This window comes from Pteronotus mesoamericanus, unplaced genomic scaffold (assembly GCF_021234165.1).
Source record: "Pteronotus mesoamericanus isolate MK-2021 breed Mesoamerican mustached bat unplaced genomic scaffold, CSHL_Meso_final contig_182, whole genome shotgun sequence".
NCBI lineage: Eukaryota > Metazoa > Chordata > Mammalia > Chiroptera > Mormoopidae > Pteronotus > Pteronotus mesoamericanus.
The window spans coordinates 16978357-16993596 of NW_026555078.1; the positions used below are offsets into that span (position 1 = coordinate 16978357).

Consider the following 15240-nt stretch of genomic DNA (forward strand, 5'->3'; position numbering starts at 1 on the left):
TTGTAGGGCACTTCTGATTTTGGATAACTAGAAAAAAAACACGGAACAAGGTCCAGCAGAGAAGCGATAAGCACCTGATGACTTCGAAAGGGAGTATGTGAGCTCCGAACTCAATGGAGAAGAAACAGGGCTTTCTCCCTTAGCATTCAGTTCACTGGGGCAGGAAGACCCAAGAAGATCCACTCTCTAGGAATTAAAATTGTACATGCGGCCAGAGCTTCCTTGGGATTATATCTTTAAGGAACACAAGCCCAGTGGGTGAGAAATAAAAGAAAAATCCTGCTGGCATTTGCTTGGGAGATCAGGGAAGGTTGCAGAAAGGTTGAGCTGAGCTGAGCCTTGTAGGAGAGAAGGGTTTGGACATGCAGAGATGCAGGTGAGTAACAGGATGTCTATTCATTTATTCTTTTATTTAATATTCATTCTTTATTGATATTAATATATCATTCTTTATTTGGAGTGCCTGTTTAAGAAGACACTAGACCTTCTGGTTAATATGAACTAAAAAGTTCACAGAGCCAGGTTGATTTCAGTTCTTACCACTTGCAACTTAAGTGTTTTGACTGATACACTATTTCTAATGGAAATGCTCTGCTTCAACCAGGCTGATTCTCATTCACTGTTCCCTGGAAATGCCCTAAACACTTTGTACATTACCTTTCTTTTCCTTCATCTGTCTGTAGCCTATACATAATCTAGGCCTGAATAAACCCTACCGTAAACCCTTCCTCTGAAGAATCTTTCCATCCATTTTCAGTATCCTTTCTACACTGTGAACTCCTCTGAATCCACATGTCCCCTTTTAATAACTCACTTTGTATTTCACATGTAAAAAATAAACAACACAGGGCAGTATTCTTTAGACTACCCTGCTGAACTATCAACTCTTAGTGAGAGTGTGCATCCCATTCCTCTGATTCTCTCATAGATGAGTGCACAATGCCAAGCACTAAGGAAATGTGCAATTATCTCTTAGTTGGTCTGTATTAGGCTCTTTGCCTCCGCAAGTCGCACCTATCCTTCCAGATTCAGCTCAGAGCCCTTTCTTTTCCATGACGTTTTTGCCACCATCTCCTTTCAGAGTGATCAATTTCCCCTCTGAACTTGTACCACGTACAGCAGAATCCTCTTATTCAACAATTAAGATACTGCCTCATAATACTTGCATTAATAAGTTCAATGACTCTTAACTTTCCTCCTTGAAGACAGAGACCTCATGTACCACCTCCTTCAGAGCGCAGCCCAGTGCCTTGCATTTACGGGATATTCTGTAAATGCACATGAACTTTCTGGGGATAACATCTTTCTAGCAACTACCATATGAAGCCATTTCCCAGCAGGAACATTACTTATTACCAGTTTCACCTTTATTCTTGTTCAAAATTTCAATATACTAAATATTTGGTGGAAAAGTTTACAAAACTCTTCTTTCGGGGGCTTTTATTTCGAATGTCAGTGTTGGGTTCAAGCAGCTAGCAAGATATTTGAGAGAGCTAATAATATAGGTGGAGTCTTTCATTACTCAATTTTCCTCGGTGCAACCTAGTTGCAGAAGAAGTTAATTAGAGTTCCACCAGCCTTTAAGTGCATCCCACTTATGAACCCCTTTATGGTTTCCTTACCTGCTGTGCCAGAAAACCTGCTTTTCTCATTGAAATCTTTCTAGATTATAATCACATTAGTGAGATGCACCCATATTTTATTTTCATCACAGAAAGATAGTAAAACTCATTTTTAAGAACAAGGCCAAATGTGGTATTGATTATTGGCTTTGAAGCCAAATTAATACAAGTGTTAGCCTGATAATTCCTGAAAGCCAAAACATCTCTTTACTGCCCCTGAAGCATAAGAATGGTCCAATTAGGGCAAGAGCTCTATTCTCACTTATTACAAACACCTGGGCCCACCACATGCCACAACATTTCCGCTCTCTGCATTCTCGTTCTCGTATCTGCCCGCCTCCCACATCCAGCCGTACCGCATCACCCAAAGAACACTTGGCTCGACACTTAAATGGCCTTTTAAGTTGAGCTTCTCTTGGTTATCTTGAGGGGCATTAATGGCTTGTAATCAAGATTTTAACAAAGGAATACGTCACAATAAAAGTGATGTAAGCCTCAGCACTGGGATCAGGTGTGTCTAACCGCTTTCCCTGCTGTGACAGTGCATGACACTGCCCACGAGGGGCTCTAAAGGAGGTACTAAACTAGGTGGTGCAGAGATGCCATATCCTAAACAGGTTTAATTTTATGGTTCTCTCTTTTCTGGAAAGAAAACGAAGAGTGATCAAGACACTACACCGAAACCGATCTTTATTCCTTTTCAGATGCTACAAGTCTACTGTTGTTTTATTAAAACACAGATACTTAAAGTTCTTTTCCTTTTATCCTTTGAAGTCCTGGGGTTTTTTTCGTTTGTTTGTTTTGTTTTATTTTGTTGGGGTTTTTTTTTAGCATGGAATCCTTACTTGCGCTTGGAGTCTTCTAGCAGAAAGATGGGCAGAAGGATAGAATGGGATCTTTTACCAAAGGTTCAGGGAAGCCGGCTGGTCTTCCTTCTAAATTTGTTGAGTCAACATTAAGTAAGCTTTAAAAATGAATCATCGGTGTTTCTCTAAGGGAGTCAGAAAGAAAGATACAGTGTTTCTTCACCACTGATTCTTTCCAAACTCTTTAAAAGCTGGTAAAGAGAGTTAACTTTGAAATATAGAAAACAGAAAAACCACGTGAGAATTAAACTGAGTTATGAATTAACTCTGATATAACTTCCTAATTCTAGAAAAGGTATCTTATTCAGCTCAGTACATGGATTTTTGTCATTCAGGCCTTTTAAAACCAAAATTGTCATCTATTGTAGATACATATAAAATTACAAAGTGAAGAGTTAAATAAGATAGGATCTTGCCTCTAACAATGACTCTAATGTGTGTGTGCGTGCGTGCGTGCGTGCATGAGAGTGTGTGTGTGTTAATCCTAAGGAAATGTATGATGGACTGCCTAATACTTTGGGAAGGGTGGGGAGGAGGCAAACTGAACTGGAAAATGCTACACTGGTATACCACAAAGCAAGCTGCATTTTATTTTGGCCTGCAAATAAGAAAAGATCCACTTCTTTACTCCTGATCCTAGACCCAAACATTCCCAAACCTTTTCTGCCTATGTCCTGGTATGATGTCCAGCCAGCTATCTCTGACACATTTCCCAAGTTTACCAACATTCCTTCAATAGGCAGAAGCCCAGTGATTTGGGCCTTGGCACAAGCACCCATGGCATTCAGCTCTTTTGGGGAATGAGGGGCTGTAGAGTCTGTCACAGAGCTTGAACTGACACAGAGCATAACCTTAGAGAGGTTATGTGTCTAGCTGAGTGGGAAAAGAAGCAGAGAAATTTCAGGTAGAAGAACAGGCCTTTATCACTCATGTGCCAGACAAACTTTCTATGCAAGGGGAAGGAATAGTTAGAGCTAGCACTCAGGAGGGAGGGAGGTCAGGGAAACTTTATTCTATGGGAAAAAAAGAAAGAATAAGGAGTGAAATATTATTTCTACAGAACTCTGAACATGAGTTTCTTTCTTTCTTTCTTTTTTTTTTAACCACCCCCACCCCCGCCCCCCAAAGTGGTTTCTTTTTGCGATTGTGCTCTTTGGCTAGAGAGTGTTGTTTATATAACAGGATAAAGTACAAAATTGTAAGCTCCAAACTCCTCCAGAGAAAAGCGCTCCCAAAGCTCGACCCCCAGGATAGATGGAAAATATGAGTGTTTACTGGCTGGAACATCAAGCTGCAATGGAAATTTCAACATTCAGAAGAAGATAGCGCAGAGAAAGGGCCTGTTGAGTAGAAAGAAGTCACCTTCAACAAAGGGGTCAAAGAACAAGGAAGAGTCTCCTGCTGGCCCCCTCTGATGCCTTCCCTCCCACAGATGCAAAGGCCACATCTCTCCAGTCCAGCTCCAGGAGCCCAGGAGCAGTGGCCAATTTCCTCGCAGCTAGAACGCTAAAATGGTGTAGCAATGCTGTATCCCAGGCAAGACCAATTTCAAGTTCCTTTTTTGTTTTCTGGGAAGAAAATTATTATCAGGAACCTGTACCCAAACCAGGCACTATACTGTCTACTTTCACATACACAACTCAATTAAATCTTATAGCTACTTAATGAGGTAGGTAACATAATCCGTGTTTTAAGCAGATGGGGAAACTATGGCTCAGAGAAGCTACGTAACTCGCCCAAGGTCACATACGCAGTAAGGCAGCCCCGGGTCAGCCAGCCCTGAGGCCCCTTTCCTTTCCCCATGCCATGCTGTCTTCCTCTCGGGGGGCAGGGGGCCCCCTTTCCTATAAACTGAACGCTCTTTGAAATAAATAGAGGCATTTAAAGACTAGGTTATGAATAATTCCCTTAAACAAGAGGCAGAGGATGGAAAAAAAAACCTTACCATTTTGGTCACTGAATAATTTTTGCTGAATTCTGGGACTCTCTTAAAACCCAACATAGTCCTCCCTCCTCTCCTTTATTTATTGTGGAAAAAAAAAAAAAAGTATAACTTTAAACTTATCATCTTAACCATTTTATTCTTATTATTCTTAACTGTACATTAAAAAAATGTACTGCTGAGTAGTGTTACGTATATTCACACTGATGTGCAACAGATCTCTAGAACTTTTTCGTTTCAAAACTCAAACTCTATAGCCACTGAACACTAATTCTTTCTGCTCTCTTCCCCAAGTGCTTGGCGACCACCGACTTTCTGTTGCTATGATTCTGAGTACTTTAGATCCTTCACGTAAGTGGAATCATACAGTTTTTGTCCTTTGACACTGGCCTATTTCACTTAACATACTGTCCTTGAGGCCCATCCATGTTACAGCATGTGACAGGATTGAATTCTTATATACCCTTTGTGATACTCTTTCTTCTAACTGTCTGCACCACACAGTTTAAATCTTTGATATATGTCTCTTAACACTGCTAATTGTTCCACGTGTATATGATTCCTTCTCCCCACCAGGGATCAAATACTATGTCTTATCTTTTAGACCCTACCCAGCACCTAGCATTCTGTGGGAAACATGGAAGATACATCTTAGCCAGGAACCTGTGAGACCAGGGACTACTGTGTTTTATTTATCACTATTCCCCGGGGTCTAATGCCTGACACATAGAAAATGAAGAAAACGTATTTTTTAAAGAAAATAACAAACTCAGTATTTCTGAGAATTGATTGAGAATGAAAAGATGGGAAGTTCAGCATGTGAAACTAGAATCAGAATCTCTGAAAAACTTCTTCCTAAAAATTACATAAAGCAGGGTACCAAACTCTTCATTATTACTGAGGAGAGGAGGGCAGAGCTGGCGCTTCACTGGCCCGCACAGAATTTAAAGTTCTGAGGTACAGCTGTCCTACAGAGCGGCGGAGGGCGGGGGCGGTCAGCCAGCCGAGCAGCCCGGGCCCACAGTGCCTCGCCCTGCCTCAACAAGGAGGAACAAACTCACGGATGAGCCTTCAACCTCCCCCACCTTCAATATCGAGGAACAGACAAATCCTCAGGTTGCGTGTGCGAAAAAGCCAGAGGTGGATAAAAATAATTCAATGACAAATGCTGGAAAAACATACAAAGGGGCAGAAGCCAGACATTCGTGGGATTCCCTGACAGCCCAATCTACAAGGAAGGGCTGGACTGGAAAAAAACAGGACCTCAGGTTCCTGCCAAGCCGTCTGAGGCCCTGTCCTTCCCAAATCATTCCAACCAGCAGCCAAGACTTTACAGTAACCCTCTAGGTCTCACAAAGAAAGAGGCACTGTGAACCGCAGAGTGCTCCTCACCCAGAAGGGGCTCTTCCCTGATGCGGGCGAGTCCACGCAAGGCTGGCCAGAGGAGAAGATGCTGCTGCGGTCAATTCTCGGCTCCTAACAGCTCTCCATATGCCCAGAAAATGGATCATTACAAGGCAGCTTGAAAAAATCCTACCCATCTCATTGGCTAAATAAAATCTTATTAAATAACCAGGTATCAGCACGTAGAACCCAACCAAATATGATCCCTTTAAGAAAAAAAGCTGTCATGAACACTCGGTACCTGCATCCTGGAGGCCCTATTGTATAATTCTGAATTGGCCTTGCTGGGAGGCACACCTCAGGCTTCTAAACATGTGACTGTGTTGGCCCTGACTAGTCTCTCTTCTGGAGAATGGCCTGCAATTAATCTCGCTTATTACCTCTGAAAAGTAACAACAGAGGACTGGCTGGCCAAGTCCAACTCCAGAGTGTCTAGGGAACTGCAAGCTCCATGGCCAGGCCTCAGACTGTCTGGGCAAGTCGTGGGCTCTTTGCCTTCCTCTCCCACAACAAAGCTTGAAGAAGGACTCCAGACAGACCAAAGGAACTGGGGGATTTGAGGAGCTGGGCTGAGCTCACATTGACCCAATGGGAGACAACAGCCCCGAGGCTACATTTGGGATGGTTTCAAAAAGCGGGGGAAGAACAAGGTTGTCTGGTGAAAACTTGTGTGATCCATAAAATTGAGAACAATAGCAACACCACGGGGAAATGAAAAATAACACTATTTGCAGAGTTCTCGTGAGTCACCAGTTTTCATTCCTGTGGCTACCAAGTTGTTGAATCCTAATGAAAAATACGGCCAGCAATGGATTCTCTTTACATCTTGTTACTATTTGCAGGACAGCCCCCAGTTTAGTGAATTATCGGAGTTGATCAGCACTAGAATCCACTGTTGCTAATGCAGAACAACAAGTAAGAGTGCCTCTTATTTTCTTAGCACCCACTTCCAGGGAGATCAAAGTGCTTAAGGGCAATCTAAAAGCTCTCAGAACAGACCAGTTTATATGTAAGTATGCCTACCTAACAAAAACAGTAAACAAATAGTTTAGGGCCACTTAGTGTCAAAACCAGCAATAAAACTCCCATCTCTAAGCTACTAATCCCATATTCATTAAACTTAGTCACTTCAGAGTGACTAAACTTCCTACTAAGGGAGGAACAACACAAGACTAAGTAAATATCCACAAAACAGTGACTTACCAAGTAAAAATAGCAATTGGGGCACAGCACAGCGCACAATGCCTGCTGTAGCCCGCATCACGCATGGCCAGATCTGGAAGGATCTCTGAGAGTTCTCTTAGGGCTGCTTTAAGGCAGGGACCTCCGGGCAACCCAGCTGGAGCTACAACTCCCAAGCTGAGCCTCCAGGCTGTCCTGGCTATCGGGGGTGCCCTGGGAGCAAGGGAAGATTGCCCAGGGCTCCCCTGAACTGGAATGGGGGCTAAAGATGGGCCGTTAAGCTTGAAGAACAGGAGAGGAGAGGGCTATCGTAAGTACAGCTAACCCAAAATGGAAGAGACCAGGGGACTCTGCGGGGGCTGCTTGCGGGGGCTGCTTTCTGGGGCCAGTGGCTCTTCAGTTGGTCATCCAACGTGCCATTCTACCACCGCTCATGAGCACAGCCTGGCCGGGAGACAGCCACGCCCAGTGCTGGATGCCCACTCCTGGCTCTGAGCCTGAGTAGTCCCTCCATCTCTCTGTGTCTCGGCACTAACAGGTGCTGCAGCGAGAAAAGGCTCTCTTTTTTTATTGTAAAAAATCCCCTCATTCCATCTATAACAGATGCTAAAACCCTACTTCTCCAAAACGTGTAGTTTGACATTTCATTTAAAGTACGGAAAACGGCTGCAGCCTTGTCATATAGATATGTCTAAGATTGCAGTGAGAATGTTTTCCATAGAAACAAGTCTCTGAATATAAAAAGAAAATGGAGTATTTGGAAATATTTTATACGGAAAATAAAGCTCTATGGCATAAACAGGATTTCTTTTTTATGACTTAGGTTTTAGGAATGTGTTTACTATAGCTTGTAAATCACCAAATGACAGGCTTCTCTTGTGAAGAGAACTGTGTGGACGGATGTCCTGTTTTGAAAAGTCCTGCCTCTTGGCCTTCAACTGTCTGTAATTTTCAATAGAGATGATTCGTGTCACTCTTGGCCACAGTGACTGCTAGTATTAAATACACTGCACCAGAGCATGATGTAGTGTGTTCATGTTCATGCTGTTTCCTGGGCAGAGCCTTTGTTTCCCAAATTAGTTCCCGGGGGAATAATTGTAACACCAATATACTTTAACGACCATTGGGTATGTCCTCCGTGCCCAAGTTTCTGGTCACCTTCCCCAGCCTCGGGGCAAGGCAGCAGGACAGGGCAGGCTGGCCGGCAAAGGCTGGAAGCGCTGCCAAGGAGGTGGAGACGCAGCGGGACACCTGTGGCAGAGCTTCTTTATTTGGAGGGAACATCATCTCGGCGGATCAGAATACTTCACTGTATTAGTCACATTCCTCTGCAGCTCATACGACTCATGGAGAGGTGCAATTCGGCCTGTACTTAATAAGCCACTAAAGCAAGGGATACTGGGAAGCCATTTCTTACATTTTTTTTTTTATATAGGGGGACTTAAAAATATGGCTTGAGACTAGAATTCAATAGAGTGGTTTCTTTTTTAATTAAGAAGTTGCTTTATGACCAGAATCTATCTGGATTTTAGCCTCTGCCACTTCTCTCAACAACATAAAGGAAATTTCCTTCCCATTTCCCAAATGAACATTGTCTAGGGAGGCTTTTTAAGTATATAACCTAGATGAAAACATAAAAAAAATCTGTTCTTCAAAAGAAAAAGAGTCCAAAGTTACTGAAACACAATGCAGTACAAGGTGTAAAAATGAATGAGATGTGGAGAGAATGTCAAAAGTCAGCACATGCAAATGTTGACTACAGGCAGGGATTAAACATACTAGTAGTATAAATTCTTACTCTTTCACTCAGAAGTGAATTTATTGAACTGTATCAGGTATTTATTTCCTTTTCATCTGATTTGCCTGCAAACTGTCTTACAAGTGAGATAAGGCCCATTCCTGTGCCACAGGACTGGGAAATGCACCTGTCCGACCAGCGTCCGCGCGGGGCACTTAAGGCGAAACGGCTGGCTCGGGACCCAGGCCGCCCCTGTGTGACCTGAACGGTATAAGCTCCGTGGCCCTTCACATACCTGCTTCCAGGAGGGGTGGAGTGGCTCTCAGGAGCCTGGGGTTCTGACTGCATGGCCCACGTCGGGCCACCGGGACTGATGACAGGCCGAAGGGTTGGGGGAGTTGAAGCGCTGCTTCTGTTGAGGATGCCACTTGCCAAATTCAGGTTTGTTACCTAGAAATGAAATGAGGGAAATCGCTTGATTTTACAGAGTATTAGAAAAGTATCATCAAAAACACATGGGAAAAGGCAAGTCCAGGAGATGCTGACTCATCTAAGCTGGGGCTGTGGCTGAGACAAAGGCTTCCATTCCAAGAGCAGAAGTTGGGGAGGCTGTTGTCAATGTAACAAGTATTTATTTTGCTCCTACTATGTACAAAGCACTCCACTGTCCTAGGTGCTGTAACAAAGGGTAATAACAAAAACAACAAGAATCTACTAAGTATTCACTCTGACAGGCAAGGTTCTAAGAAACTAGGCAAGCTACTTAGCCTTTCTGGCCCTTGTTTCCTCACTTGTAAGTTCTAAATACTCCATAAATTTTGGTCATAAATAATCATTAGTATTATAATATACAAAGAACTCATTGACTTAGAAAAAAAGATGCAGAGTCACTAAAAAAATGGGCATTGACTTCAAAAAACAATTTATGAAGCACGGATATTATTAGCCAATTAAACATTTTAAACTAGTCATTTCCCCTGGCAACCAAAAAAGGCAAACTAAAACAACTTTTGTGTGTTACACTGCACGCCATAATAAAAAACATAGTATCTAATAATGGCAAGTGGTGCCATTACATAGGCACTTACACTATTTATGTCACTATAAATTGGTAGAATCTTTTTAGAAATACATATGGCAACAGATTATTAAAAGTATTATTAAAACATTTGTGTACTTTGATGCTACACTCTAACTCCTAGGAATTATGCTAAATAACAGTTGCATATGATCAATGACAGTGACTGTTATAATTGCAGCTGCCATTTAATGAAACTTACAACGTGCAAGCTCTGTATAAATGAGTACATTATATGAGTCTCATTTCAATTGCTGTAATTCTGCTGGTAAGTACTATTATAATCTCCATTTTATAAAGAAGGAAATTGATGCCTAGAAAAAAAATGGTAGAACTGAGATCTGAACAACCATGATCTTTGGAACTCCAATGTCCATATTCTTACACACTGCACTATACTGTGAAAAGATTTTGAAAACAAGCACCAATTTTAGTATTAAAAAAGGGAACATCTGCCCTGGATGGCGTGGCTCAGTGGACTGAGCACCAGTCTGTGAACCAAAAGGTTGCTGGTTCAATTCCCAGTCAGGGCACATGCCTGGATGGCGGGCCAGGTCCCCGGTTAAGGGTGTGTGAGAGGCAACTTTTCCTCTCTCTAACACAATACTGTTTGTGTCTCCTTCCCTTCGCCTCTCTCTAAAAATAAATAACTAACAATTTTTTTAAAAAGAGAAGATCTAAACAGCTAACAGTATTGTTAAATAAATTTTATCCTATCCCTATAAAGAAATAGTCTGGATCCATTAGAATTTTTTGTAAAATAATAATACAGAAACATGCTGATTTTTTAAAGTGTCACGATATGAAACTGTATAGAGAGCAGATCCAAATTTCCTTAAAAATACATACACATAGATACAGAAAGGATCAGACACAGAAATCCAGAACATAAATGGCATCTATTTCTGAATAGTGACTTATTTTCTTCCTTACACTTACCTATATTTCCCAAATTTCCTATACTGGGCATGGAATTACTTTTATAACCCAAAGAAAAACTTTAAGTCATTATGAGAAATGCAGATGAGAGGTGATAAGCTTAAAATCTGGGAGGTCAGAGTGAAATCAGAAAAACAAACAAACAAAAAAGGATAGCTTGAGACGCCATTTCAAAATAAGCTGCACAGGGGGGTAAAATATGCTAAAAGGAGAGGGGCACAAAGCTGAATGCAGGGTATTGAGCGTGACACTCAAGAGAATAGTGATGTAAGATGATGTGAATTCCCAACAGTGTGTTCTGTTATGTCATAAGAACCTAATGATTTTGACATTTACAAATAGAAAAATTTTGGATTTTCAAAAAAATCTGAAAATTCTGAAAGAAAGTCATATTTAGCTACAGTATAGTGCTTAATTCCTACTTACAGAATTCATTAAATAAAAATATCCCAGTCCTGTGCCTTCACACCAAAGGGCTCAAATATTTTTATTGGGAAAAAAGCCACTTTCCATGGGTCAGGAGTGATTCATGGCGTCTGCAGAGACCGAGGTGCGGGCCACTCGGGCTGCACCCTCCAGTGTGGACTCATCTTCAAAAGCAGCCTCAGGAGCCAACCTTGCTCTATCAATCTGACCCACTTCTGCTGCTACTGGGGGGAGAGGGGTGAAGAAAGACACACACTAACTAAAGGGCAGGGAAGACAGAGTGGCAGGCCACGGCAGTATTCTCTGGCGCCTGGTGCCTTTGAAGACCCTTGCCTGCCTCCCGTACCCCAGAGACAACATAGATCAGGTTCTCAGACTCCCTGTAGGACTGAACCCCCTCCTGATCCACACTGAGCCCTCCTCTTTCCTGCCCTGATCCCTGGCCTTAAGCATCAGGCCTGTCAACTTAGATATGAGCCTGCAGCTTGTAAAAGTCCTACAAAGTAAGAAAGGTCTCTATGATAACTAACAGCTTCTCCAACTACCACCTCAACCAGTTGTGCCAAAAACCTCATAAAAGAGGCTTATTAATAATTTATGGTGAAACAGCAATAAAGTAAACAAAAGGTACACACGTCACCATGTTTAGTATAAACTGTATAGTTTGGAGATCAGTGAATGCAAAGGAGATTTCAGATTTGGTAAATCTTCTCTCTGGCAAGGCAGCTCCTAACTTAAACATCATCATTTCATCATAACGCCTAACAGTTACTGAAAGCTCACTGAGTGCCACGGATGAGATGTCCTTGCAGGATCTTAATGTGCATTATCCCATTTAACCCTGAGCAAGCCCTCTGAAGTAGATCCGACTGTTATCCCATTTTACAAAAGAGGAAACTAAAATTGAGAGAGGGTAAATAATTACATACGGTGACATACCTACTAGGATTAGCAGAGAATGTTCTCCGGGGTCACGTAGCGTGCGCCGAAGAATACGGTTTAACGTCTGAGGTCTCACAGAGGCGGTGTCAGGCACGCCTGAGCTCAGTGAGGCTTTTTATCTCACCTCCTGCCCAGTCCTCAAGGAGGCAGATACAGCTCCGCTCCCTTTCAAAGTTGGAGAAACTATGGCCCCAAGAGGTTATGGTAAGTCATCTGCCCAAGGTCACCTAACAGTTGCAGACCTGGTACAACCCATTTACTAGTTTTGTACCTAGTTACTCTTAATTATTATAGATTTTTGAAAATATCATCAGATACAGACCTTAAACTCTGAAGAGTGGTGATTCAGGAATCAATTATACCAAACTATACCAGCTTTTCTCTCTCCCCCGTAAATTTTATTTTCCACCTGTTACCCTTTACCAGAGGATATTAAAGAAGTAAAACAAAGAAAAAAACCTTTATCAATCAGCCTTGTTTCTTAGTAGATATAATAAAAGTGGCATGAACACAAAACTAACTGTGGACTCTCGGTGAGTTTTTCCACGTAACATCCATTCCTTACTTCATGGATAAATCAAAAAGTGGAAGCCATTGTTACTGCCTTCTACACAAAAGCAAAGCATTCCTGTTAAATTGAGAGACAGCAAACGTGACCACTACTTAAATGAGAGATTACATAAGGAATGAGAGAACTTTCAAAGCTTCTCCTCTCTTTCCAAAGGATCCCTGCTAACAAAAAAATGACCTGTCTCTATTAAAGTAATACCCACCTGCCCCTCCAAATATTCTTTCTTCTGTGGTTTTGTCTGGGAGACATTCAGCATCTACGTCATAATCACTCCAACCCCACCCAGCTCTGTCTTCCTAGGACATACATTGCTAATAAATAATCAAACAAGTAGGGGCTCCCTTAGACACGGCCTCAGAACTTCCCTTACACAGCCCTCCAGAGAAGCCATCGCTGCTCAATCTGAAGTGACAAGGGAGATGAAACCTACTTTCAGCCCCTGCTCTAGAACAGTGCTATGCAAATGTTCTGTAGCCTGCACTGCCCAACAGAGTAGCCACTAGCCACCTGTGGCTATTGTGTATTTGCAATGTGGCTGGTGTGACTGAAGAGCTGGGTTTTACACTTTATGTGACTTAAATTTAAAAGGCCACCAGTAACTAGCGGCTGCCTTAAGAGACAATACAGCCCTAGAGCCTTGGCTAGGTCTGGCTAAATCTCACATGTACAGATTTATGTCCTGCTAGAGTTTGGTCCAAACAAATGATCTCTAGATTGAACGAATTAAGAAAGCCTTCGGTCCTTCCTTTCTGCTTCCCAGGATGGGCAGAATGAGCCACTGAACTAAAATGGAACCCAAGCATCCATTTTGCACCCAAGCACCCTAGAAGCACCTTATCTTGACCTGGGAAGACGGAAGGGTGGGGCAAATCTCCCAGTACTGATCAGACCTAATGGTATAAGCCAATTAGGGTTCACAGCCGGAAGAGGTTTCTTCCCTAACAGGACAGAGGGATGGCGCATATGGCTGTCACTAGTCAATACCTGATTCTCTGTCCATCCATTTTCTTGAGGTAACATAAGAAAACTAGTTATGATCAGATGAAGGGAAAGCAAAAAATAGCACTTATATATACCTGATTTGCAATGGTGCTTAATTTTTCACTACTAAAGAATATTAAACAGTCAGGCTTACAGCACATAAATACACAGCACCAGGCTCATCATTTTTGTTAGAAGTATTAATCTGTTAAGGTGGAGGTTGTAGGCCCTGGGCCAGCTGGCTCCTCCAGGTTAATAACTAGTCTATGCTACTAAGTCTAGGCTGGCCAACTCGTGAATTCATGCCTTTGGTCACAAAGGGGTCTGGAAAACAGATGAGAAAGTTTAATTAATTAATTAATTAACTGAAACTATGGCTCAAAAAACATGCTTTTCTGGTAATGGATATTAACATTTTTCTGTGCAAAAGGCAGTACACACATATGAGAACCTTAAACTCTGTGTTTGGATCTCTAAAATGTCCTATCATAATCAATATTTATGCAAATATGAAACTATTCAGGTTCATTACAATAACAGCAATAATAATAATCAAGCCATATTAGCACTAATGATGGCTAAATTTAAATGAATACTTTGTTTTTGCCAGGTATTGTTCTAAGCTATATGAGGCCTGACTGGAAAAAGTCCAACCATTGTTAATGTAGTAAGAACGGTTTGTATGACATCAGTGTAACCTGGCAGCCAAGAAGAGTGGGCTGGAATGCGCATGCATGAACAATGATGACTTTACTGTATTAGTCAGTGGGGGCAGTAGATGCCACTGAGTGAGCATGTGTATGTACTGTGTGGCCACTGCATTAAAAATGACTAAGTGAGTAGAGCAACAAATCTGCATCAAATTTTGCGTTAAGCTTGAACGAACATTCCTCTACAAAAACTATTAGGATGATTCAGAAGGCTGCAGCTATGGCAAGTGGTGATTGGCAGCTTCATCACAACAATGCACCTGCTTCATGTATCACAACTCATGCAGAGTTTTTTGGTGAAACATCAAATCACCCAGGTGACTCAGCCCCCCTACAGCCCAAAATTGGTGCCCTGTGACTTCTGGTGTTTCCCAAAACTAAAGTCACCTTTGAAAGGGAAGAGATTTCAGACTGTCAATGAGATTCAGGAAAATACAATGGGGCAGCTGATGGCAATTGGGGGAAACTGTGTGAGGTCCCCACGTGCCTACTTTGAAGGGGACTGAGGCATCACTGTCCTATGTACAATGTTTCTTGTATCTTGTATCTTCTTCAAAAAATGTCTCTATTTTTCATATTACATGGCTGGATACCTTCTGGACAGACCCCAAATATGTTCATTTCATCTTCAAGACAACTCTGCTAGATAGGTAAAATTATTTCCCTTACTTATAGATGGGGAAACTGAGGCTGAGAGGTAAACAAGAACAAAAAATTATTACATGTCAGCCCTTAGTTTCAATTCCTGGCTGGCATTCTGCAAAATCTTCCACATTCTGTGGTTTTAGCCATGGTATTACTCCCACCTCCTGAAACCACTGAGCTCAGAACTTACGATT

At 42.0% G+C, this 15240-nt stretch overlaps 1 protein-coding gene across 2 annotated transcripts in view; it reads right to left on the reverse strand.

The window, feature by feature from the left end:
- TTLL5 (tubulin tyrosine ligase like 5) overlaps window positions 1–15240 on the reverse strand; it is a 246195-nt gene that overhangs the window by 110708 nt on the left and 120247 nt on the right. For both annotated transcript variants that reach the window (XM_054567237.1, XM_054567238.1), the window contains exon 29: window positions 9050–9204. In XM_054567237.1, coding sequence (XP_054423212.1) covers window positions 9050–9204 — 155 coding nt within the window. The remainder of the gene's footprint in view (window positions 1–9049; window positions 9205–15240) is intronic.